General features: G+C 37.3%; 1 protein-coding gene across 3 annotated transcripts in view; it reads left to right on the top strand.

The window, feature by feature from the left end:
* The window catches only part of POLQ (DNA polymerase theta), a 250,619-nt gene that overhangs the window by 87,373 nt on the left and 136,370 nt on the right, over nt 1-26,876 (top strand). For 2 of the 3 annotated variants that reach the window (XM_059887918.1, XM_010801194.4), the window contains exons 26-29: nt 2,491-2,602; nt 7,608-7,732; nt 14,711-14,864; nt 17,200-17,315. In XM_059887918.1, coding sequence (XP_059743901.1) covers nt 2,491-2,602; nt 7,608-7,732; nt 14,711-14,864; nt 17,200-17,315 — 507 coding nt within the window. Of the gene's footprint in view, nt 1-2,490; nt 2,603-7,607; nt 7,733-14,710; nt 14,865-17,199; nt 17,316-17,797; nt 18,811-26,876 lie in introns of those variants that run through there. The other variant, XM_002684789.6, reaches the window with a different exon arrangement.

Raw genomic sequence — 26,876 nt, 5'->3', positions numbered from 1 at the left:
AAAGAAAAAGTATTTTGAAATTTTGATAATCCTTTTTTTGCAATTTTTCTTTTTAAATTTTATTTACCAATATTTATATAGAACTTGCTTTGTGTCAGATGGTGTCCTAAACATATGTGTATAATAACTCATCTAATCTTAACACCCTGGAGGAGGGCATGGCAACCCACTCAAGTATTTTTGCCTGGGAATCCCATGGACAGAGGGACCTGGTGGGCTATAGTCTATAGGATTGCAGAGTTGGACACAACTGAAGCTCCTTAGCACAATCCTAACAATCTCCTGATGTAGGTATTACTATTGTCAACTAAAAACAGATGCACAACTTGGAGAGTTGTGAGTTAAGTTTTATTTGGGGCAAAATGAGGACTGCCACCCAGGAGGCAGTACCTCAGATAGCTCTGAGAGACTGCTCCAAATAGGTAGTGGGAGGAATGTCAATATGTAAGTTTTTGGTGAAGGTGGAGTTCAATACCGTTAAGCACTCATTTTACAAACGGTTTTCTGCTAGTTACTAGGGTATGTCACCATGAAGGGATTTAGTGCTTTTCTAGATATGGGGAGATGCAAGGATTGAGATCATAAAATTCAGTTCAGTTGCTCAGTTGTGTCCAACTCTTTGCGACCCCATGAATCGCAGCACGCCAGGCCTCCCTGTCCATCACCAACTCCCGGAGTTCACTCAAACTCATGTCCATTGAGTCGGTGATGCCATTGAGCCATCTTATCCTCTGTCATCCCCTTCTCCTGCCCCTAATCCCTCCCAGCATCAGCGTCTTTTCCAGTGAGTCAGCTCTTTTCATGAGGTGGCCAAAGTATTAGAGTTTCACCTTTAGCATCAGTCCTTCCAATGAACACCCAGGACTGATCTCCTTTAGGATGGACTGGTTGGACCTCTTTGCAGTCCAAGGGACTCTCAAGAGTCTTCTCCAACACCACAGTTCAAAAGCATCGATTCTTAAAATCTGTTCATAAAAACATCTAACTATCTAAAGACCTGTCCCACCAGATTTGCTGGAGCACAGAATGCCTCTCTCTACCTTGAACTCTCTCAAGGGATGTTGACAGCTGTAGCAACATAGGCTTTAATTTCCATAGGGGCAGGTGGCAAACACCCTTGTTCAGTTGTTGGCAATGCGCTTGGCAAGTACCAATTTGTAGTTGACACTATCCTCATTTTCTACTTGAAGAAATGGAGATACGAGATAGCTTGTGCAAGGCCTCTTTTAAACAGTGGAACTAGGATTTGAACCCATGCAATACTTATTATTAAATTAGTTTGTTTTTTTGACCTATTTAGACCATTTTCCTACACTACTCTCAAAATTTTCTCTGGAGTTTGTATTTAACCCAAATGAATTCTGCAGTTGTGGGATTTCAGGTGGCTGTGAGATGAAGAGGATATTTATTTCCAAAGACATCCTCCTTATTATGAACCCTTATAATCTATTCTTTCTGCTTTTTTAGTCCCATTCAAAGATGAGGAGAGCAATGTTTATAATACTTCTCTTTTCTGACTTCTAGGCATTTCCTTAAGCAACAGGTTTTTGTGTTTTTTTTTTTAGGTAAGGAATATGATTTTATTCAGAAAGCTGGTTGACTTAGAAGATGGCAGACTAAGTCTCAAAATAACCATCTTGGGGGGAGTCTGGATCCCAGGTTCTTTTATAGAACAGAGAAGGGGAGGAGTTGAAGTAAAGACCATTATCTTGCAAATATCCCCAGGAATGGCCACCCTCAAGGAGGGAATGTATTAATATCTTCAAGCAGAGCAACAAGGTTCCCTGAGGCAGGCCTTTATGGAGAGGCTGTATTAATCTCTTCAGGCAGAGGGACAGGTCCCTGGCAGGTTATTATATATGATTATAATAACAAAAGTAATGAAAAACAAAGGGTAAAGTCAAATAAACAGATCCATCATGGAATCAGAATTGGCTCTTTCCTCCAACAGTACATGTCTTTGTCCCCACTGTACTGGTGTCAGAAAAAGCCTTGAGGGAAGCCAGTAGTAGTAGTAGTAGTGTTAGTTGACTCCATGGACTGTAGCCCACTAGGCTCCTCTGTCCATGAAATTCTCCAGGCAAGAATACCGAAGTGGGTTGCCATTCCCTTCTCCATAAGCAGCAGTTAATGAAGTATTATGAGGATTTGGAAGCTGCCTTGAAGACTTCTGGAAAAATGATAGCCAAAAATAAATCTTCCCTTTTAAATCACTAACATTGTTTTTTTAACACACACACACACTCATACTCATTCATATTCTGCCCCTTCTTTTCTTCTTCCCCACCTCAAAATGTATTGCTAAAAGGCAGAAGAGGCGTTCACTGGATACCAGCTTCTATGGATCTAACTCATGAAAGCAAATCTAGCCCTTCCTTTGACTTACTATGAAAAATTTACCAAATTTCTATCCTAATGAACTTCTTAGGTTTGCATTTTATGTGATTTTGAACTGTAATTTACATACTGAGTGTGATGAGTTCCTTTCAGATTTGCTATGGAATCATTTATGGAATGGGAGCTAAGTCTTTGGGAGAGCAGATGGGTATTAAAGAAAACGATGCTGCTTGCTACATTGACTCCTTCAAATCCAGATACACGGGTAAGGAAGTACTGAGTGTTAATTATCTTCTAGATACTATTCTTCTCAACTCTGTTTCCATATTATATTTTTTAAAGTTTGTGTTACAGAATTTTCTATTGACAGAAGTTTTCATCAAGCATTATTAATTAAACATCAGTAACTTTACTTATCATTATTTACAAAGATGTACTTTTTTCATAAAAGTAGGGACAGAAATGGAATAGCAAAATGAAGTTGATATATATACTACTGTGTCACTGCGGAAATCTTAAAAATCTAGGGATTGTCCTATGCTTTAGGATCTTCCCTGTAGCTCAGATGGTAAAGAATCTGCCTGCAGTGCAGTAGACCTGGGTTTGAGCCCTGGGTTGGGAAGATCCTCTGGAGAAAGGAATGGCAATCCACTCCAGTATTTTTTCCTGGAGAATCCCATGGACAGAGGAGCCTGGAGGGCCACAGTCCATGAGGTCGCAAAGAGTCGGACACAACTGAGTGACTAACACTACTATTACTACTACTGAAATAGTAAACCATTGATTAAATATACCATAAACTAAGACAGAACAATTGCTTTTATAGAGCAGTTTGAATATCATCATTTTAAATTCTCTCTTCTTTACCAGTATATTGAGGTAATTTGTATACAGTAAAATTCACCTCTGAATTTTGAGTTCTATGAATTTTGAGAGATGCTCACAGTCGTATAATCTATGCTACAACTAAGATACAGAGTCATTCCCCCGTCATCTCAAAAGGCTCTTTTACGTCCCTTTGTAATCAACTCTGTCCCCAATCCCCAAAAATAAGCCTTATTCACTTGACATTATCTTGTACATAGAAAATCATGTGAATTCTACAAAAGCAACTACTATAACAAATAACTTAAGTTTAGCACAGGAAGTCAGTTATTTTTATATACTATCAATAAACAGTGAATGAAGTAAAAATAAAATCATTTACAGTAACATCAAAAACATGAAATACTTAGGATAAAATAATAGAGTATGGGCAAGACTTTATTGAGAACCCAAAAGCAATCCTTTGAGGTTTAAGAGAAATTGAGGAGTACTTAAGTAAATGTGAGGTTCACCATGTTACTTTACTAGAAGGCACCATATTGTTATGATGACAGTTCTCTGTAAATTTTTGTATAGATTCAGTGCATTCCCAGTCAAAATATCTTGACTTTGTGTCGAATTTGACAAGCTGATTCTAAACTTACATGGAAATTCAGAGGGTCTGGAATAACTAAAATAGTTTTGGCAGGGAAAGGTACAGTGTTGAGTACTTACTCTCCTTGGTTTCAAAATTTATTTAAAACTACAGTAATCAAGAATAGGCCTAAGGGAAGTTTTAGGGAACAATGAAACACAAGAGTATCCAGAAATATGTCTATATGTGCACGGTGAATTGATTTTCAGCAGAGTTGCTGTGGTAATTCAATGGAGGAAAGATGGTCTGTCAACCAAGTGCTAGAACAGCTGGATACCAGTATGGAAAAAAGATGAACTTCTACTTTTATCTTATACTATATTCAAAAAGTAATTTGATATGAAACATTAACATGAAAGTAAAAACTAGAACTATCAATCTTCCAGAAGAAAAGGGAGAGGAGCTTTGTGGACATTGAGGTAGACACCAGTTTCTTAGGTAATGATAATACTGAATTAACGATAAAAAATAAATACTGATAAAAGGTACCATTAAGAAAATACAAGGCAGGTGATGGACTGAGAAGAAATATTTACAGTTCCTATTATCTAACAAAGGACTTGTGTCCAGAATATATAAAGAAATCTGACAACTCAACTAAGAAGGTAAATAATGCATAAAATAAAGTTTGAAAAAAAAATAAAGTTTGAAAGATTTGAACCTATACTTCACAAAAGAAAATATTTGAATAACTACATCAAGTGTTATCATCATTAGTCCTCAGGGAAAAGCAAATTAAAACCACAAAGAGATACCATTACAGAAACATTAGAATGCTAACATTTTTTTAAATTGTGTCTCTTTTACATTGCTGACTGGTTGTAAAATGATGCAACCACTTTGGAAAACAGTAAGGCTCTTTCATTTGAAGTTAAACATACCTTTAACTATATGATTCTGCGGTTCTACTATTGGATGTTTTCCCAAGAAAAATGAAAACATATGTCCTAGGAAAGACTTATATGTGAGTGTTATAGCAGTTTTATTTATAACAGCCAAAGACTGGAAATGTTAAACAACAAAAATCCAAGTGAATAAATTAAAATTTCCTCAGTTTTATTGAACTGTAATTGACACACAGCACTTTATAAAAGGTGTACAGCATAATCATTTGATTTAAATACATCCTGAAATGATTACCACATAGATTTAGTGAGCAACTGTCTTTTCATATTGATATGACATTAAAGAAATAGGAGAAAAGATTTTTTCCTTGTGGTGACAGTCTCAGTATTTGCTCTCTTAACAGTTTTCATATGTAACATTCTGCAGTATTAGTTTTATTGTGTTGTACATTTCATTCCTAGTATTTATTTATAACTGGAAGTTTGCATCTTTTGACCACCTTCACCTGTTCCTTCTCCTGTTTCCCACCTCTTATAGCCACAAATCTAAATCTCTTTTTCTATGAGTTTGTTTTTGAAAAATAATTGACCTGCAAACTATGTTAGTTCCTGGTATACAGCAGTGATCTGATAGTTCTACACATTTTGAATGGTCACCATGATAATTCTAGTTGCCCATCTATCACCATGCAAAGATATTAAATAGTTATTGACTGTATTCAATAACTATTTAATTATTGAATTATTTAATTCAGTAACATTTCATACTTATAACACGTGTCTTGTAACTGAAAGTTTGTGTCTCTTAATCTCCTACACCTGTTTCTCTCCTCCCCATTCTCCCCCCCGCTGGTAACAACCTGTTTGTTCTCTGTATCTATTACTCCATTTCTCTTTATCAACTGAGTAAATTTAAAGATCAAATTGGTTTTATTCCATGATTCACGAATTGAGCAACATCCTACCTAGCAATAGAAAGGAACTGCACTGAGCTGTAAAAAAGTTTTTTAAAGGTAGAAATGGGGTAGGCAGTTGAAGGAAATTATTAGCAAAGAATGTAGTATTGTTTCAGGCAAGGTCCCCCTCCTAAGGGCCTATTGGACAGATAACTTCACTAAAGCTGACCATGTAATTCAGATTGAATGGTTAAAGATTTTACTCCTGGGGGTGTTGAGACTGAAGTCAGGTTAGGTATTATGTCTTGGTCTGCTGACATAGGATTTGGCCTAAGTGACTTCATTTTGGGCCTACTATCTCCATTTTAACAGGAACAAATTATCTGTCAGCAGGATTATGGATAAACAAATTTTGGCATGTCTCTGTAGTGGAATGCTACTTAGCAAGAGAAGGCAGAGATAAGTGAGAGAACATACAGTGAAATTCAATTTTTATGAAATTCAAGAACATGAAAAAGATAAGGTGTATTAAAGTAGGTCCATGAGTGTTTGAGGCTGATAATGGGGAGCTGGCTGTGAAGTTGATTAAAATGTTTTGTATCTTGTAGTGGTTTTTACAAAGGTATATACATTTATTAAAGTGCTTATTGTATATACCTCAGCATTGATTGCTTTTTAAAGTAGTTCTTGCAGTCTGAATATTTGAAGGCCTCCTGCAGGAGTCAGGTAAAAGAATTTGTAGAAGTGCAGTCTTTTAAATCTCATCCTTTTTGCTCTTTCAGCTATATCACAGTAATTCTTCTAGAGAAGAAGATGAGAGTCTGATTGCTTTCTGAAATTTCTGTGGTAGTGGTCAGATATCACCAACAGCCTCACTTGCTGGGTTTTCTCACCTTCCTGTCAGCCACAATCTGTGCCACCCACACAACAGAAGTCTTTAAAAGGGGTTTTAATTGGGAAGTATTAGTGTTTATTACTTAGGATGAGCAGAGCTGAGAGAAAGCAGAAAGAGCACATGAGAATTTAGATAGATTGGCATTCTCTATACCTGAATGTGTTTTAAAGAGTATAGAAATAGAATATTTCAGAAGAGAAGAACTTTTCTAGCTCAGTGAGCAATGAGGAGATTGGCCTACCTGGAGCAAAGAATTTGAAGACCTAAAAGTGGAAAAGGATGAATTCTGGCGTAGGGAATAGTCTTTTAATTTTAAGGAATAGTATATATTTCTAAGGAAATGTTATAACTCATGCATTAGTTTCAGTTAGGTCTTATTTGAATCATAGCATAGATGGTAACAAGGAGCTGTTGGAATGTATTAAGTCTGAAAAGTGAAAGTGTAAGTTGCTGGGTCGTGTTCAACTCTTTGCAACCCCATGGACTGTAGCCTGCCAGGCTCCTTTGTCCATGGAATTGTCCAGGCAAGAATACTGGAGTGGGTAGCCATTCCCTTCTCCAAGGGTTCTTCCCATCCCAGGAATTGAACTTGGGTTTCCTGCATTGCACTCAGATTCTTTACTGTCTGAGCCACCAGGGAAACCCAAGCCTGGAAATTGTAAAATCAGAGTGAAAGAGGATTAATGTGATCAAAGAACAGAACCCTGTGAAAGTAGCATGGAATAGTCTTAAGGTCCTATAATAAAACCGCCTAGGTTTTAGTACCTGCTCTGTCATTCTAGAGCTTAGTTTGTATTTTTTGTTGTTGGTGGTGGTTAAAAAACAAAGAGATTAATGTCATTTCTAAAGTCCTTTTAGTGTCTAAGCTATATGAGATGATGAGTGTTAATTAAACCTATTGTGGTAATCATTTCACAGTCTATGTATACATGCCGTCTAAGCAAGCACTTTTTCAAATACATGTAAAGCAAGCTGTCATGCTGCACAATGGTGTATGTCAGTTAATTCTCAGTAGAACTGGAAGAAAAAGTGAATGAAGGTTTACATGCAAAATTTTGATGCTGTGATGTTAGTGTTAATCATTGTCAAGTTTTGGTTTGTTTCACTGTATTGAAACTAGTGAGTGAGATAAAGGATGGATGTTGATTGTAATTATTTCTTTATTTTCTTTGTAGGGATTAGTCATTTCATGAGAGAGACCGTGAAGAACTGTAAAAGAGATGGATTTGTTCAGACCATTTTGGGAAGGCGTAGATATTTACCAGGAATCAAAGACAACAACCCTTATCATAAAGCTCATGTATGTTGAAATTTCTCTGGATTTTTAACTTAATATTTTAATGACATATACTTTTGCAGCAAAGACTGAACCCTGCTAATGTCTCTTTTAGAGACTAGCATGTGAATTGGATCTTCTGTTTCATTAAGGACTTCTGAAGTGACGGTATATGCCCGTATTTGCTGACCACTGTCTTTAGGAGACTGATGTAAATATGTTCACTTAATAATATTCCAATTTAAGGTGTTCTGTTTTAGTAAGGCAGTTATTTATTAGCTTTGGTAATAAGTTATATATACACTTAATTCTTACACTTGCTAATTGTTCTTTGTTTCAGATATCATATACTAATTTGTCATATCACACCAGATTGCCAGTGTCTTCAGAGATTAGCCAGTCACTGAATTGTGGAATTTTTTTGTTCAATCCTTTTGTTTATTTTATTTAAAAAATACTGGCTCATCAGAGGTTACTAGGATACCCAAAATATTTAAAAATGCTATTTTTAATATCATTTAAAAGATTTATTGATGATATTTACTCTAATTATGACCAAAATCTCTTTGTGAAATCATTGGGATCCATAAAAGTATTCCATGTATTTTAGCATTTAAGTTCCTGTTATAGTCCAAAGCTTCCTGTTTTAACTGGTTGTATTTTGCCCTTACCCCATACTTTGATGTGTCATTGCCCACTACACATTGTATGTAATGAAAATATCCAACCGCCAAATTGCTAAACTTCTGTCTTGAGCTACACCCTCTCAGAGCAGTAATGCTCTTAGGAACTATGGAGGAATAATTGGGTTTTTGTTACTTCTTCACTCTCTCGCTTCCCGAATATCCACATACTAGACCTCAGGTATTTCCCAGACTTTTACCATATTTACAACTATACTCACTGTAGTTGATGCACTAGGGAAAGTAAGTCTTGAAATATATTGGAAGAGATAAAGCAAACACATATATGTATAGTCAATGATCTAGGCTCCTGGAGGAGGTAGGACTTGAACAGATGCCTGAAGACTAAAGGTTAGATTGCTGGGCATGAGAAAAAAAGATAATCACAAATGAATAAAAGTTTGGGTAAGGGTTGGCTAAAAGCCAATCTGATAGAAGTGGAGAATTTGAGTTGTCACTTGGGCATAGATAATTTTCTGCTGGTCACATGAAAGCAGCTATTCGAACGCTTTTAAAGGCAGGCTATTACTTGAAATTGTTGGTCTTTTTGATTTTAGCCATTCTGGTATCTGAATCTTGGTACCTCATTGTGCTTTTAATTTGCTTTTTCCCTGATGACTAGTGATGTTGAACTTCATTTTTTATATGTTTATTGGCCACTTGGATAACTTTTTGTGAAGTATCTGTGCAAGTCTTTTTGTTTTTGAGTTGGCTGTCCTTTAATTGATTTATGAGAGTCCTTCCATTTATAAGGGACTTTCCTGGTGGCTCAGAGGTTAAAGCATCTGCCTGCAATGCGGGAGACCTGGGTTCGATCCCTGGGTCAGGAAGATCCCCTGGAGAAGGAAATGGCAACCCACTCCAGTATTCTTGCCTGGAGAATCCCATGGACAGAGGAGCCTGGTGGACTACAGTCCACGGGGTCGCAGAGTCAGACACGATTGAGTGACTTCACTACTCGCTGGTGGCTCAGAGGGTAATAAAGCGTCTGCCTGCAATGTGGGAGACCCTTGTTTGATCCCTGGGTCGGGAAGATCCCCTGGAGAAGGAAATGACAACCCACTCCAGTATTCTTGCCTGGAAAATCCCATGGACGGATGAGCCTGGTAGGCAACAGTCCATAGGATCGCAAAGACTTGGACATGACTGAGTGACCTCGCTTTCACTTTCACTTTTACATTTATATTCCAGATATGAATCTTTTGCTTACATGGATTTATCGTTCTTTTGTATTATTGTAGTGCTTTCTATGACCTATTAAAGAAAGGTTTCTCTACCCCAATGTCAATTCTGTAGACGTTTTTGGTTCTGACTTTTAAATTTATGTCTACAATCAACTAGGAATTGATTGTTATACATTTAGCGAAATTGAGGGTCAAGTTTTCTCCCTACCCCTACAGTTGTACAAGCTGTTATTGAAAAGACTGTTTCCTTCCCCACCTCACCCACCTCACTCACCTCACCCCTGCTCTGCAAAGTCACCTTTGCCAAAAATTAAATCTACAAATATGGATGTGTCGATTTCTGGACACATCGTTTTGGTATTTTGTATTTACTCATCCTCTAAGCAGTGCCATATTGTCTTCCCAGGTGGCACAGTGGTAAAGAATCTGCCTGCCAATGCAGGAGATGCAAGAAAAGTAGATTCAGTCCCTGGGTTGGGAAGATCTCCTAGAGTAGGAAATGGCAACGCATTCCACTCTTTTTGCGTGGGGAATCCCGTGGACAGAGGAGCCTGACAGGCTTCAGTCCGTGGGGTCACAGAGAGTTGGACACGACTGAGCAATTAAGCCTCCATACTGCCTTAGTTATACAGCTACTTTATAAGATGTTTTGATATATGGTAAAGTAGGTTTTCCAACTTGCTTTTTACCCTCTGCCTGCCCCCCCAAGAATATTTGCCTATTCTTGGATTTTCTGCATTTTCATATAAATTCTACATAGAAGCAGCTTGTGAATTTCCATACAAAAACAAAACCCTGTTGGGATTTTTTAATTGCTGTTGCTTTGAGTTCATAGATGGGATTAAGAGATGTATTTATAAATTTGAGTTTTCCAGTTGATAAACATGTTATACATGCCCATTTACTTAGGTCTTTTAAAATTCTCTCAAAGTGATGTATAGTTTTGGGGAAGAAATCTTACAAGGTTTTTATTAAGTTTATAGCTAGATATTTGCAAAATTTAATACTCTTGTGAATGGTATCTTTAAAAATTCTTTTCCTTCCCTTTTTACATTTTTTAACCCTTTGCTGCTAGTATAGAAAGATAATTGTCTTTATTGTTTTTTTGTCTAGAAACCTTGCAAATATTACTTGTTAATTCCAAAATGTTATCTGTAGATACTTTCAGGTATTCTGTCTGCACAGTTATTACTTGCCCCTCCCCCAAATAGTTTTTTAACCACCTTTCCAAGTCTTATTCTTCTTTTAACTTTTGCTTGACTTACTAGGTAGTACAGTGTTGAATAGAATTAGTGATAGTGAACATCTTTGCCACTTTTCAGATCTCAGAGGGAAATTTTAAACGTTTTACCAGTAAGTAGAACTTCCCTTTAGGTTTTTAATAGTGCTGTGTCAGAAAAAGTTAGTTCTCTTATATATGTACTTGTAGGCCATAGAGTCTCCATCACAACTACTCAACTCTACTTTACTAATGCAGATGCAGTCATAGACACAGGCTTCCAGGAAAACTTCATTTACAGAAACAAGTGATAGGCCAGACTTGACCTGTAGGCTGTAACTGGCCCACCCTGGTCTGTTTCTTCTTTAAATGTAATCTGCCTTTTTTTCTTTAGGTTGCTTTCAATACAGTATTTTTCTTTCCTTGTGGTTTCCAGCAGGTATTCTGTGATGTACTTAAGTTTGCGTTTTTTTTTTTTTTTTCCTCACCTCATGTACCTTTGTGTCTGGATGTGTGTTAATTGATCCTTTTTGGTGTGCTTTAGGACTTCTTGAATCTGTACCTTGAGATCTTTTGTTGATTTTGGAAAATTCTTAGCCATTTCTTCTTCAATCATTGTTTCATTGAAATCTCTTCTCTCTTTCTGGAACTTGTAATACAAAATTTTAAAACTTGTCTTTAATTCCTCCTTTTCATATCCTCTGGTTGGTATTTTCCATGTTTATATTTCATCATGATTAATTATGGATATTTTCTTCTAGCTTATCTTTAAGTTGCCTAATTTGCAACTGTTGAGCTTTTAAGTTCGGAATGATCTAGAACTTTTCCAGCACCCCAGAAAGCCTTTTTATGCTCTTTCCAAGTCAGTACTATCTCCCCACTGCACACATACACCAAACTACAGAGAAAGCACAGTTTAAGTGCTTTAAGTTATATTATTTTAATATTTTTGGTGGTAGAGTTTTTATTTTGCTCTTATGTGTATTTGATTCTGTGCTGAAATATTCAGTTTTGTATTTTCTTGATAGCATGATCATTTTATAGTCTAATAAGTCTGATAATCAGATCAGATCAGTCGCTCAGTCATGTCCGACTCTTTGTGACCCCATGCATCGCAGCATGCCAGGCCTCCCTGTCCATCACCAACTCCCAGAGTTCACTGAGACTCACGTCCATTGAGTCAGTGATGCCATCCAGCCATCTCATCATCTGTCGTCCCCTTCTCCTCTCTCCCCCAATCCCTCCCATCATCAGTCTTTTCCAATGAATCAACTCTTTGCATGAGGTGGCCAAAGTATTGAAGTTTCAGCTTTAGCATCATTCCTTCCAAAAAAATCCCAGGGCTGATCTCCTTCAGAATGGACTGGCTGGATCTCCTTGCAGTCCAAGGGACTCTCAAGAGTCTTCTCCAACACCACAGTTCAAAAGCATCAATTCTTCTGAGCTCAGCCTTCTTCACAGTCCAACTCTCACATCCATACATGACCACAGGAAAAACCATAGCCTTGACTAGACGAACCTTTGTTGGCAAAGTAATGTCTCTGCTTTTGAATATGCTATCTAGGTTGGTCATAACTTTCCTTCCAAGGAGTAAGCGTCTTTTAATTTCATGGCTGCAGTCACCATCTGTAGTGATTTTGGAGCCCAGAAAAATAAAGTCTGACACTGTTTTCACTGTTTCCCCATCTATTTCCCATGAAGTGATGGGACCGGATGCCATGATCTTCGTTTTCTGAATGTTGAGTTTTAAGCCAACTTTTTCACTTTCCACTTTCACTTTCATCAAGAGGCTTTTTAGTTCCTCTTCACTTTCTGCCATAAGGATAGTGTCATCTGCATATCTGCGGTTATTGATATTTCTCCCGGCAATCTTGATTCCAGCTTGTGCTTCTTCCAGTCCAGCGTTTCTCATGATGTACTCTGCATATAAGTTAAATAAAAAGGGCAACAATATACAGCCTTGACGTACTCCTTTATAGCATGTAGTTAATACATCTCATACTTGTGTTCCTGTAGTCTGTTCCTATTGACTTTTATTTTTCTTAGTTTTCTATAAAAACAATTGTATTGTCTCTTTACTGGGCTTCCTCCTACTTGTTCGGCTCTGAGCCCAAATGTTTGTTATCAATCCTCAAGACCATCAAGTTCTGCTTAGCTTTTTATCTCAGCTGCCTCTTCGGCAATCTGTTGATTTCCCTAGGAAAAAGGGTGACCTCCATAGCTAGGGTCACATCTTTGGTTTCATTTCTCTCCTAGTTTTTTAGGTTCTGTAATTCTTTACTTCCTTTTTCCTGTCTGATTGTTTCAAAGAGGCATTTTCTGACCACCTTTTCTGGTTATCATCAGTGGGAGGGTTGGTCCTAATGACATAATCTCCCATTACCAGAAAGCTATGTATTTTTAATGTATGTGAAAATGCACTAGTGATGAGAAGGGACTGAGACTGGGACGCAAAGCTGAGACTGCCAAGTTTTCTTATTTTGGAATAGTCTCAGGGAAATACAGTATCATGAGAATGAGGTATATATTTTGGTTTTATTTGCTTATGTCACAGTACAAACTCAGCCCTGAATTTCAGTGACTTATAATAAGAGGCTTTATTTTTAATTCATGTTACAGTTTGGTTCTGGGTTGACTGTGGCTGTGTTCTGCATTTTCTTCATTCTAAAATTCAAAATGAAGAAGAGTCCCTATCTGGAATAAACCTTCTTTTTCTGATGGTGTTAGATAGCTTCCAAAACTCCTTACATGTGCTATATGTAAGTTTTGCTAACATTTTATTGGCCAAAACCAGTTAAGTCCGTGAGAGTGAAAAACACTTTGAATCACATGGCAATGGATGGAGGCTCCGGACTTCACAGAGAAAGGTAGCAAGTTATCACAATAATAACAATCCACTACACAAAGGCATATGGCTTTAAGAAAGGGAGTAATCAGTAGAACTTTGAAATTCAGTCCCTCTTAAAACAGTGACAGCCGAGTGTGTTTAGGATGGATTCATCAGCATTTGACAAAACAAGTTATTAATTTTTTTTAAGTCTATCTCTTTAACCAGTATTTAATATACTCGGAGATGGGTGTAGCCCAGGTGACAGGGAACTAGAGAACACCTCTCAAGTTACATAGATGCCTTCAGTGAGTAGACCCTTCCCATCTTCTGAGCCTTCTGGGGACAACAGGAGTGGTAATCATAGACCAATGACACCTTGAATATTGACCTAGATCCCAGTTCTTGTAGCCCCACGATGATCACTTGTAGCAGCTGTGGTTGCCTGCCAAGAAGCTCATGGCAGCAGTAGTTTCAGGGAAGTTCTAACTTAATACCTTGGGATTTAAGATCTGCATTTTCACCAGCAGCTAATGACTAGCTCCAGCAGCCCATAAAGAGCTCTGATTCATACCAGAGGGCTGCAGGCTTGCTGTGGCCAAACTCTATGTAGGACTAAGAGGCCACTGATGTGGGGGATTTTTGAAACATTCCAATTCTCATCACAAAGAGTGGTATTCCAATTATGTCTGTTTAGGATTAAGAGGAATTGTATTTTGAAGAATAGATTCTTTAAGGTGAAGTTTAGAACATTGATAAAATACTTTTAAAAATAATTTTGAACTTATAGATAGATTTTAAGTGTAATGTAGTTTTTACTTCCTGAGTGTTGAAACCTAAACTGAAGCAGTCTGACCTTCTTCTTCTGTTTAGTCTGTCCTCATGTGAATGACAGCCCAGAATCTAGGGCCCTGGATCATTCTAGTTATTAATCTTAGGATGAAGCTTATAGTTGATGTCCTGGGTTACATCTGTTCCAGATTTCCAGTCTCGTTGCACATGTGAGCACTAATCTGTGGACACTAAAAGCAGTTATGAAAGTATGTTGGTGTATCTGATGGAGTACCTGTTACTTGTTGTTTTTTATAGGCTGAGCGTCAGGCTATCAACACAAGAGTCCAAGGTTCGGCGGCTGATATTGTCAAAATAGCCACAGTTAATATTCAGAAGCAGTTAGAGACCTTCCACTCAACTTTCAAATCCCATGGTCATCGAGAGGGTTTGCTCCAAAGTGAAAGAACAGGTTTGTTCATAAATGTGGCCCCTGTTATAACATGGTAAGACTAGTTACATCAGAAAAGAAAAGGGAAGATTACTTAATTTCTCAACAGTTCTCAAACATTTTGGTCTCTTGATGTCTTTACACTCTTAGAATTATTAAGAATCTCAAAAAGTTTTTGTTTATGTTCATTATATCTACCAATATATACCATATTAGAAATTAAAACTGATAATTTAAAAATATTTATTAACATTTACAGATAATAATAAACCCACCATGTGTTAACATAAGTAACATAGTTTTTATGAAAATAATGACATTCATTTTTTTCAGAACAAAAAAAATTGGTAATGAGTGGCTCTATTTTACTTTTCTGAAAATCTCTTTAGTGTCTGGCTTAAGAGAAGACAGATTCTGTTATATATTTTTGCATTCAATTTGTAGCAATATTTCCTGTTCTGTAACCTCTGGAATGGAAAACCCTCTGTAGAGTCTAGGATGATAAATGTCCCGGTTTGTGGGAGACTGATGGTTTCCCATGATGTGGGACTTCCAGTGCTGAAACCAGCATAATTGGTCACCTTACCTTACTGTATACTTATGAGAGAAGGAGATCATAAAAGGAAAATACTCCTTGGAGTTCCCTGGAAACACTTTTTTAATTTAAGGTGTGGTCTGTGAACCGAAGACGATCCCTGAGACCCTTTCAAAGCATCTGCAAAGTCAAATTATTCTCTTAATAACACTCAGAGGTTATTTTCCTTTTTTAGACTTCTTCTCTCAGGTGTGCAGTAAGGGTGACCAATTATCCTGGTTTTAGCACTGTAAGTCTCTACATAGAAACCTTAAAAAAATATGTGTATATATGTATGTATATTTATATATATATATATATATATATATATATGTATGTGTATATATAAAACAAAGTAGTGAAACTGTCCAGAAATAAACTATAAATTTATGGTCAATTGATATTCAAAAAAAGGAACATGTTTCCTGTTCATGACCTTCCTTGAACACATGTACACATTCACACTTTTGTATTTGTAGAAAGAGGATATATGGTCAAAACTTATTTGGGGCAATAACATTGTACTGTGTGCTTTGGAGAATTTAGGAGGAAAGTTATCAACCTATGTTTGAATTTTAAATCTGCTAAGGAATGGAAGATAGGATATGTGACTGAAATAGTTACATGACTTTTCACAGCAGAATGATGCAGTGTCCAAATGAAGGTATAGATAGTATCAAGCTTTAGAATGAGTGGAAGACAATGTGGAGATGTCATTAAGAATGACTTCATTGTGTAATGCTGAGTTAAAGGCAGTAGTAGGTCAGGGAGATCAAAGGAAGCTGAGCCTGAGGAAGCTGACCTCACAGGGAACAGGAGGACCATGGCATTCTGTGTCAGAAGCTGAAGAAAGCAAGGGAAATCAAAAAGGACAGAGGTAGAGTGATCAGAATGCAGAAAAACTAACTCATCCAGACAGCCAATGATGCAAGAAAAGTGGAGTCCAATGGGGCAGATCAGATTTAAGCAAAACTGGCAAACATGCACAGCCTTTGCAGCCCTGGTATAGAAGCAACTTGCCATGCATCATCTGCCTTAGCTGTCTTACCCTGTGAGAGCCACCTCTGAGAAAATTTGGGCTGCAGGTAGTGGGAGTTAAAGAGTTCTCTGAGGGAAGTACCAGATACTGACGGAGATGGTTTCTGTGCTCTCCTGAAGAATAAGGAAATTTGGATGGCAGAAAGGAAGGACTGCTCTGAGAAATGGGCAAACGATGAAAGGGTGTTATTCCAAAAGTATTAATGTTGAAGCTTATTTTGGTGATCAGAGGGGCATAATCTAAACCACTTGGCCCACTAATTAGGAAATAGTGACTGAGTCTAGATTTTTAACCATTTTTGTATTCATGAGTTATTTTGAGAACCTGCTGAAAGTGTATAGATCGTCTCTACAGGAATTTGTATGTTCTCTGAAGTCCACAATTGGACACTGGGTTTAGAATTCCTAGTCTAGAGTGTGTGCTCCAATTAGGGACCAGTTTTACCATGATGACACTCTGGCCAGAAAAAGACATCATCAGGGAGTGTCAGTCAACTCCATTTATTGACATCTTTGTTAGAGTTCTCATTTCTGGGAGGAAGTCAGTGGAGATTTGAATTTACCTGATAGGCGGGCTAGGTGGCAACCAGCAAGCAGTTCTTTTCTTGATAGTTCCAAATTTTATGTGTTTTACTCTCTTAATTATAATTTCTCAAGATTTCTTAAATCTCTCTTTTAAAAAAACTTCTCTAAAGCCCAGTGACCTATTTACTGATCAGTTTTGCTGCTTTTTTCATGGATTAGGATTGTTGCCAAAGAAAAAACTGCAAGGGATGTTCTGCCCCATCAGAGGAGGCTTCTTTATCCTTCAGCTTCATGATGAACTCTTATATGAAGTGGCAGAAGAAGACGTTGTTCAGGTATTTTTGCAGTGTTTGTATGCATTCTGTAGAGAGCTAAGATACTAGGTCAGGCTAAGATACATGAGATTTCTGGAACCATTCTCTAGCCCCAGGATGGCTATAGAAAAGTAGAAATCTTAAGGGCAGAGAAAGAGCTCAGAGTGCTCAGCTTTAAACCCATTTTAAAAGAAATTCATGATGCAGGAATATTTTTGTCTGTGAGAAGTTAGATGAGAATTTGGAGTCTTTCCCTGAGGTTTTCAAAGCTCTGAGCATTCTAGTAAACCTGGCAGAGCTCCAATTCCTCAGTGCAGACTAGTGTGGGATGCTGGCTTTTTTCTGGCTTAGAGTGAAGAGCTCCTGTCGGCCTTATCACCTCAGTGGGTGGGCTGGCAAAGATTCTTTGCTCAGAGTTTGTTAACCTCTTTTTCTTCCTTCTTTTTTTTTTTTCTTTTTTTAGTTTTGTTTTCTTTGTTAACCTCTTTTTTATTTTTTTGTAGGTAGCTCAGATTGTCAAGAATGAAATGGAAAGTGCCATAAAACTGTCTGTGAAACTGAGAGTGAAAGTGAGGATAGGTGCCAGCTGGGGGGAGCTGAAGGACTTTGACGTGTGATTGTAGGGAAGCCTGGTATAGGTAAAATCACAAGGAAAGAACAGAGATTGCCCTTTCACCTACTTTATGAAAATAGAAACCCCCTCAAGTCTTGATGAATTTAGGATAGTAATTTTATAGTGAGAGTTGCAAAATGTGCATCAGATTTTAATCCTCTATAATGTAAAAAAACTACTCGAGGCAAAATATCGAGTTTAATGTTTATATTCACTTTCAAAAAGAGTATCTGTGAAATTGCCTTTTATAGTTTACTGTGGCTTTAAACAGTTTCAGAACACATGCTTGAAATTATGTACTTAGCACTTTGGGTCTAATCTGCCTGGTTGAACATGAAGAAACATTTCTGCCTCAGGGGCATTTTCATCCCAACCAGGATTCAGACACTTGAAATACAGCAGGAGCTAGAGGCAGATAAGGATTTGGTTTAACATAAACCACCAGGGTTAGGTGATGTGTGTGATTTTCATCCAATATGAGTGTAAGACTACTGAAGTAGTATTTTAAAACAGCATTGGCAAGTAAATTAAGAATTCTATAATGTGGTAAGACTTGATATGGATGTAGTCTAGGTATGGATTTTCATGAATTGCCATTTCTTCTTCCTTTTCCTCTTGTAATTCATACAATGACTATATTTCTAATACTTAGGTATTATAAAACAAGCTACAAGCTACACCTCTCCAAGAAGTATTCTGATCTGTAAGATCGTATGTTTATATTGCATTATAAGATAACACTGCCAGAGAAGATAACACTTCCTCTAATCAGTCCCTTACTGCCTCTTTCTCTGTGGCATGGTGAGAATACTCATGATAAAAGATTGTACTTTATAATCCCAGTCAGAGCTGAATAACCAACTTTTTTTTTCTGTTAATAAAATTAATTTATTTCAGACTTTATACCAGCAGTTCAGTTTTTAAAATTGTGTTTGGTCTAAGCTTCAGAAGCTTGTGTATCTTATTTTATAATTGCTCACAATGTCTGTGTAACAGGAAGTGTTTATTATATTCTCAATCAGTTATTAAAGGGCTTTTTGATGTTTGTTAATCACAATTGTAAAAGACAGTTGCTTTATAAGCAAAATGTAATACACTATTAGTAGTTGGATATTAGTGCACATGATTGATCCTCAGACATTTTGATGGTTGGGGGAAGTGGGCAGAAGATGACAGAGGTAAGAGGAAAGTTACATCATTATTTCTTGAGTTTTTTCCATGTTTACCTGTACCATGTTTCTTAGAAAAGCTGTAGCGCTGTTGGTAATCTAGTGGCCTTGAAAATCCAGCACAAGAGAAACCTCAGTCTATTTACGTGAGTGTTCTTCAAATATGAGTGGAGGTGTATGGGTCATGTCCACCTCATTTTCTGCAGTCATGGCTCTGCATTTGTGGTTTTCTTCATCCTTTTTGACCTATCAGCTGAACTTAAAAAACAGGCCCTCCTTGCTTTGTGAGATTCGGTTATCGAAAAATTCCAGTTTCCCTGGCTTACCTTTGTAACACTAGTGTCCCTGCAACACAATTCAGATATCAGTTGACGTGGTATATTAACTTAGTAATTGCATAAAGTTCAAACTTCACTAATAGCTCTTCCGTCCACAAATCACTATGTTAATTCTAAATGCCCTTTGTGGTAGGTAGAATAATTCTTGTTCCCTCCCCAGATGTTGATATCCAAATTCCCAAAACCTGTGAACATATATGACATGGCAAAAGGACCATCACTTAATGTAATTAAGTTAGAGATCATGAGATGGGAAGATTATCTGGTTAATTTCAGTATGAACACAAAAGTCTTTTGGAGAGGAGGGCAGATGGTCAGAGTCAAAGGAGAAAATGTGACAGTGGAAACAGAGTGAGATTGATCATTGAAAATACTTCATTGCTGACTTTAAAGATGGAAGAAGGAGCTGTGAGCCAAGGAATGCAGACAGCCTCTAAAAACTGGAAAAGGCAATGGAATGTACAGCCTCCAGAAAGGACAGAGCCCTGCCAGCACCTTGATTTTAGCACAGTAAGATCATACTGGAGTTCTGACCTCCAGAACTGTAAGATAGTAGTTTGTGTTTTTGTTTGTTTTTTAGTTTTATTAAGATATAATTGACATGTAGCACTGTATAAGTTTGTGTACAGTATAATGACTTGGCTTACACATATTGTGAATGATTTCTACAGTAAGTTTAGTTAGCATTCATCATCTCATTTAGGTACAAAAAGCGTTTTTTTCCTTGCAATGAGAACTTTTAGGCTTTACTTTCTTCAGTTCACTTCAGTTCAGTCACTCAGTCATGTCCGACTCTTTGCGACCCCATGAATCGCAGCATGCCAGGCCTCCCTGCCCATCACCAACTCCTGGAGTTTACCCAAACTCATGTTCATCGAGTCGGTGATGCCATCCAGCCCTCTCATCCTCTGTTGTCCCCTTCTCCCCCTGCCCCCAGTCCCTCCCAGCATCAGAGTCTTTTCCAATGAGTCAACTCTTCGCATGAGGTGGCCAAAGTACTGGAGTTTCAGCTTCAGCATCAGTCCTTCCAATGAACACCCAGGACTGATTTCCTTTAGGATGGACTGGTTGGATATTACTTTCTTAGTCACTTTCAAATATACAATCCAGTACTGTCAACTATAGTCATCATTACATCTCTACTTTCTATATATAAAATGCTGTTTTATTTCTTTTTCTTGCCTGATTTCTAGTACTAGGACTTCAGGTACTATTTTTAACAGGAGTGGTTGAGAGTGGACACCCTTGTCTTAGTCTAACTCTTGGAGGGAAGGCTTTTAACCTTTCACTATTGAGTAGATTTTAGCTTTGGGCTTGTTATATATGGCCTTTATTATGTTGAGGTATAATCCTTCCATACCTAAGTTATTAAGAGTTTTTATTATGAACAGATGTTGAATATTGTCAAATTTTTTTCTACATCTATTAAGATAATCATGATTTTTATCCTCATTCTGTTAAAATGGCATGTCATGTTTATTGATTTGCATGTATTGAAATGTCCTTGCATCCCAGGTATAAATCTCAGTTGATTATGGGCTATAATTTCTTTAGTGTGCTGTTGAATTCAGTCTGCTAGTATTTTGTTGAGGATTTTTGCATCTGTATAAATCAGAGATACTAGCTTGTAATTTTCTTGTAATTTTCTTCTCTTGTAGTGTCCTTTTCTGGCTTGGTATCAGGGTAATGCTGACCTCATAAAATGAGTCTGGGAGTGTTCCCATCTCTGATTTTTTTGAAGACTTTGAGAGGAATTAGCATTAATTTTTCCCTAAACGTTTGGTAAAATTAAACAGTGACATCATCTGCTCCTGGGCTTTTGTTTGTTGGAGGGTTTTTTAAATTACTGAATCAGTATTCTTACTAGCAATTACTTTGTCCAAATTTTCTAATTTTCATGATTCAGTCTTGGTAGGTTTTGTGTTTCTCATAATTTTTTCATTTCTTCTAGATTACCCAGTTTGTTGGAATACAGTTGTTCATAGCCTCTTACGATCCTTTGTATTTCTGTTACAAACATCATTTGTAATGTTTCCTCTTTCATTTATATATATATTTTTTTTTCTATTTATTTTTTTTATTTTTTATTTTTTTGCTTTTTTTTTTTTTAATTAATTTTATTTTATTTTTAAACCTTACATAATTGTATTAGTTTTGCCAAATATCAAAATGAATCCACCACAGGTATACATGTGTTCCCCATCCTGGACCCTCCTCCCTCCTCCCTCCCCATGGCTGCGATCCAAAAGTCTACAAATAATAAATGCTGGAGAGGGTGTGGAGAAAAGGGAACCCTCTTACACTGTTGGTGGGAATGCAAACTAGTACAGCCACTATGGAGAACAGTGTGGAGATTCCTTAAAAAACTGGAAATAGAACTGCCTTATGATCCAGCAATCCCACTGCTGGGCATACACACTGAGAAAACCAGAAGGGAAAGAGACACGTGTACCCCAATGTTCATCGCAGCACTGTTTATCATTTATATATTTTTAAATTTATTTTAATTGGAGGCTAATTACTTTACAATATTGTAGTGGTTTTTGCCATACATTGACACGAATCAGCCATGGGTGTTCATGTGTTCCCCAACCTGAACCCCCCTCCCACCTCCCTCCCCATCCCATCCCTCAGGGTCATCCCAGTGCACCAGCCCTGAGCACCCTGTCTCATGCATTGAACCTGGACTGGCAGTCTTTTCACATATGATAATATACATGTTTCAATGCTATTGTCTCAAATCATCCCACCCTCGCCTTCTCCCGCAGAGTCCAAAAGACCGTTCTATACGTCTCTGTCTCTTTTGCTGTCTCGCATATAGGGTCATCATTACCATCTTTCTAAATATATGCATTAGTATACTGTATTGGTGTTTTTCTTTCTGACTTGCTTCACTCTGTATAATAGGCTCCAGTTTCACCCCCCTCATTAGAACTGATTCAAACGTATTCTTTTTAATGTCTGAGTAATATTCCATTCTGTATATGTACCAGAAGTTTCTTATCCGTTTGTCTGCTGATGGACATCTAGGTTACCTCCATGTCCTGGCTATTATAAACAGTGCTGCGATGAACATTGGGGTACACACGTCTCTTTCCATTCTGGTTTCCTTGGTGTATAATTTTGTTGATTTGGGTCCTCTCTCTTTTTCACTTGGTTAGTGTAGGTAAAGGTGTGTCAGTTTTGTTTTATCTTTTTAAAGAAGCAATTCTTAGTTTTTTTTAACCTTTTCTATTATATTCCTGTTTTCTGTTTCATTTATTTCTGCTCTAATCTTTGTTAAATTAGATTAAATCTAATCTGCTAAATTTGAGCTTAGTTTGCTCTTCTTTTTCTAGTTTCTTGAGCTGTGGAGTTAGATTGATTATTTGAGATCTTACTTTTTCTTTTTAATTAAAAAATATTTTATTGCTAAAAAATGCTAACCATCATCTGAGCCTTCAGTGAATTGTAATCTTTTTGCAAATGGTAATGTCAAAGATCATTGATCACAGATTACCATAACAAACAATCATAATGAAAAAAAATTGGAAATATTGAGAGAATTATCAGAGACACAAAATGAGTAAATATTGGAAAAATGTATCAATAGACTTGCTTGATGCAGGGTTGCCACAAACATTCAATTTGTAAAATATACAATATTTGCACGTCTTTTTTGTTTCTTAATGTAGGTATTTATTGCTGTGAATTTTTCCTCTTAGAACTAGTTTTGCAACATCTCATAAATTTTATTTCCATTTTTATTTTTCTCAAGATTCTCTTTTATTTCCCCTTTAATTTCTTCTTTGATCCATCAGTTGTTCAGGAAAGTATTATTTAATTTCCTTGTAGTTGTGAGTTTTCTGGGTTTTTTTTCCTGTTACTGATGTTTAGTTTCATACCATTGTGGTCATAGAAGATATTTAGTGTAATTTCAGTCTTCTTGTGTTTATTAAGACTTGTTCTGTGGAAAATGTACTACTTGTGCTTGAGAAGAATGTATATTTTGCTGTTATTGGATAGAAAGTTCTGTCTACGGCTGTTAGATCCGTTTGTTCAAATTCACGGTTTCCTTAATGATTCTTTTTGGATGATATATCCGTTGTTGAGAAAGTGGGGTATTAATGTCCCCAACTATATTTGTATTAGTGTATATTTCTCTGTTCAGTTCTGTTAGTTTCTGCTAACTGGATGTGTAAATATTTACAGTTGTGATGAACTTCTTTTTGTATCTTTTTGTAATGACTGTTTTTTGTCTCTTTATCGTATTTACATTAAAGTCTATTTTGCCTGCTATGTATAGATCCCCTGCTTTTGGGGGTGGAGTAGTGGAGGCATTTATCATTTGCTTGACATATCTTTTCCCATCCTTTTTAGTCTATGAGTGTCTTTAAGGCTAAAGTGAGGGTCATATGGTGTTCTTGTTTTGTTTTTTTTAATCCATTCATCTTTCGATTGGATAACTTAATTCATTTACATTAAAGTGATTATTGTACCCCAAAGTCTTCTGGTTAGGCAGGACTGGGAGCTACACTGAGCAGTGAATGGAGCTATGATTCTGCTCCCCTACCTGGACGGGGAGGTGGAGGGTGAGGGGAGGAAGACCAGGCTCCAGGACTGGAAGGGATCTTTGTTTGAGGTCCCAATTCAGGCACACGTGCACCTTACTGATTCCCTAGTTAGATTTCATCACTGTCTTGGCTCTGCAGACTAGCAAAGCCACTAGTTGGGACTACTACCTGGGCATTGTAGGTAGGACCTGGGTCTGTAGGATCTGAGTGCTCGTTGTTGCAAGCCCCTCCACTTCTTCATCACAATCTGATTCCCAGAGACAAGCCCTGCAGATTCCCTTGTTATTCTCATGAAGCAAGACCTGAGTGGGACTCCCAAAAAGGGACCCAAAACACTAGAACAGCTGGATGTCTACTGGGATCTCTTTTCTCACTGGGGAAACTGTAAGCTCAGGGGAGACCCATGCTGTGCTGGCGTAGGGTAGAGGCCACGCGGTCAGCATGTACCATCTCTTTTGATCCTTCTAATGTGGTCTATCTCAGTCTGTGTGGTACAGTGGGTGCTTTATTCTCACCCATCATGCTCTAGGATTTTCTCAGCAGTGTCTTATCCATGAGTAGTTTTCCTCATGAGGAGGAGTGCAGTTGGGCATGACTTATGTCACTATCTTGGTGACATCACCCCTAAATTTGTTTTGTTTTAAGCCAGTAAGTTTGTAGTCACTTTTTATAGCAAGAATTGGAAACTTAATACACGCATCCTAGTGAGTTACCAGTTATATCATTTCTTTCAAAGTTCGTCCGTGACCGGTCACTGCACATCTGTCATTCACTTTACATACAGACAGTAAAGCATGTAACAATGTTGACTTGGGTTTCCCTGGTGGTTCATATGGTAAAGAATCTGCCTGTAATGCAGGAGATCTGGGTTTGATCCCTGGGTCAGGAAGATACCCTGGAGAAGAGAATGGCTACCCACTTTTGCCTGGAGAATTCCAGGGACAGAGGAAACTAGTGAGCTACAGTCCATGATGTTGCAAAGAGTCTGACATGACTGAGTGACTAACACTTTCAATGTTGACTCCTGGCCTCCCAGTGTTTAAATTATGTGATATTTTATAAGAATAGTTAACCAGAAGAATAATCTGGCTAATTAAGATACAAGTACACCAGCAAAATGAAAAATGATAACACTGTAAAGTGAAATTCAAATTGGACATAGAGTTAAAGAAGTAGCTGACTGGAAGTATTGACACTGATGGCATTGTAGATACCCTATATATGCAACTTGAAAAACCTAGTGAAGGCAAAATTATCAACATAATTGAGGGAAATGGTTGTCATTAAAAAGATGAAGATATCCTAGAGAAAGTGATTCTAGCAAAAAACTTTATCACTTATTAACCTACAGATTTACTGTAATTTCAATCCGTCTCAACAGGAGGTTTTTTTTGAGATAGATAATATCCTGAAATTCACCTACAGAAAAAAACTCAATACCTATTAAACTAAACTAAAAAAGATCATTAGGACATATTATAAAGATTGTAATAATTTAAGAGTTTGATAAGGACATAGAAATAGAGATTATTTGGGCAGACTGTTCATTTGCTATAAAAGGAAAAGAGTGTTTTTAAATGCAAGTAAATCAATAAAATCAAAAATATTTTTATAAGTTTATTTTGAAATAACTTCAAACCTAAATAAAAATTTCAAGAATAGCACAGAGACACTCACTCAGGTGAGAAACGACACTTAAGTTTTGTGAATTGGGCCAATTATGTCTCACATAGCAAATGGGTCCAATTTCAGATCATGTGTCACGCCTACTTGTCACGTCTCCTTAAATCTGGAACATCCATCTTTCCTGTACTTTCATAACCTTGGAAGTTTGAATACAGGCTAGTCATTTTATAGAATGTCTCTCAGTTGGGTTTTATCCAGTGTTTCCAGATGGTGCATTTTTGGCAGCATTATCACAGAGGTGATGCTGTTTTTTTCATTACATGCTTATCAGATGTACATGCTATTCCCTTACTGGTTATTGTAACATTTTCACCTGATTAAAATAGTGTCTGTCAGGTTTCTCCAGTGTAAAATTATACATATATGTGTATATGTCAATGTATATATAATGATTAACAAGTACTTTTCATGAAGATATTTTGAGACTGTAAATATCCTATTCCTCCATCCCATTTTAACTATTTTTAGCATTCACTGGTGTTTGTTGCCCGTGTTATTACTACAGTGGTTGCCAAAGAGAAATTTTAAAATTCTATCCACATTTATTGGTTGACATTTTACAGTAAAGAAAAGCTCTCTCTTTTCCTAATTAATCACTTAACATCAGTTGGACTCATGAGTTATTAACTTACTATCATTACTTTTGATACACCAATTATCCCTGATTTGGCCTGTATATTCCCTTTCAAGCTGACTTATATGTCCTTTTGACACATCCACATGGTTCATTGAGTATTTTCTGGCACAAAAACATGTTCCAACCTTGAAACCAGCTATTTCTTCAAGAAGCCCCAGTTCCTTTTAGCAGAGAAAAATGTTCAGAAATTAAAGTCTAGGTACTGGGTGTGCTCCTGGTTCCTTGGCTGATGCTCCCAGTCCTCTGTGTTTGGAATTAGGATATGCATGTGTACAACACACACACTTTTTTAATATCGTGTGTGTGTGTAAAACTCACACAGGTGGTTCAAATTCTAATACTACAGGGATCATTTTTGCTTTCCCTTTTATTTGTACTTCTCCAACAGGGAGAAACTGCTTCCTGCATCCTCAGTAATTTACTTAATTGCTCCGTCTCTAATCTCCTGATCCGCGGGGCTGGCTTCTGCCCTGTTCAGCCTGCCTCACACAGGCACCTGTTAGCCTGAGCGCTGACCCTGCTCCTCACTCCAGCTCTGTGCGTCGGGCTGTCCCTTTCACCCTGTTCCAGTGCGGTCCCTTTACGG

This window comes from Bos taurus, chromosome 1 (genome assembly GCF_002263795.3).
Source record: "Bos taurus isolate L1 Dominette 01449 registration number 42190680 breed Hereford chromosome 1, ARS-UCD2.0, whole genome shotgun sequence".
NCBI lineage: Eukaryota > Metazoa > Chordata > Mammalia > Artiodactyla > Bovidae > Bos > Bos taurus.
The sequence above is the reverse complement of the archived record's forward strand: the minus strand, read 5'-3'. Positions and strand labels throughout refer to the sequence as shown.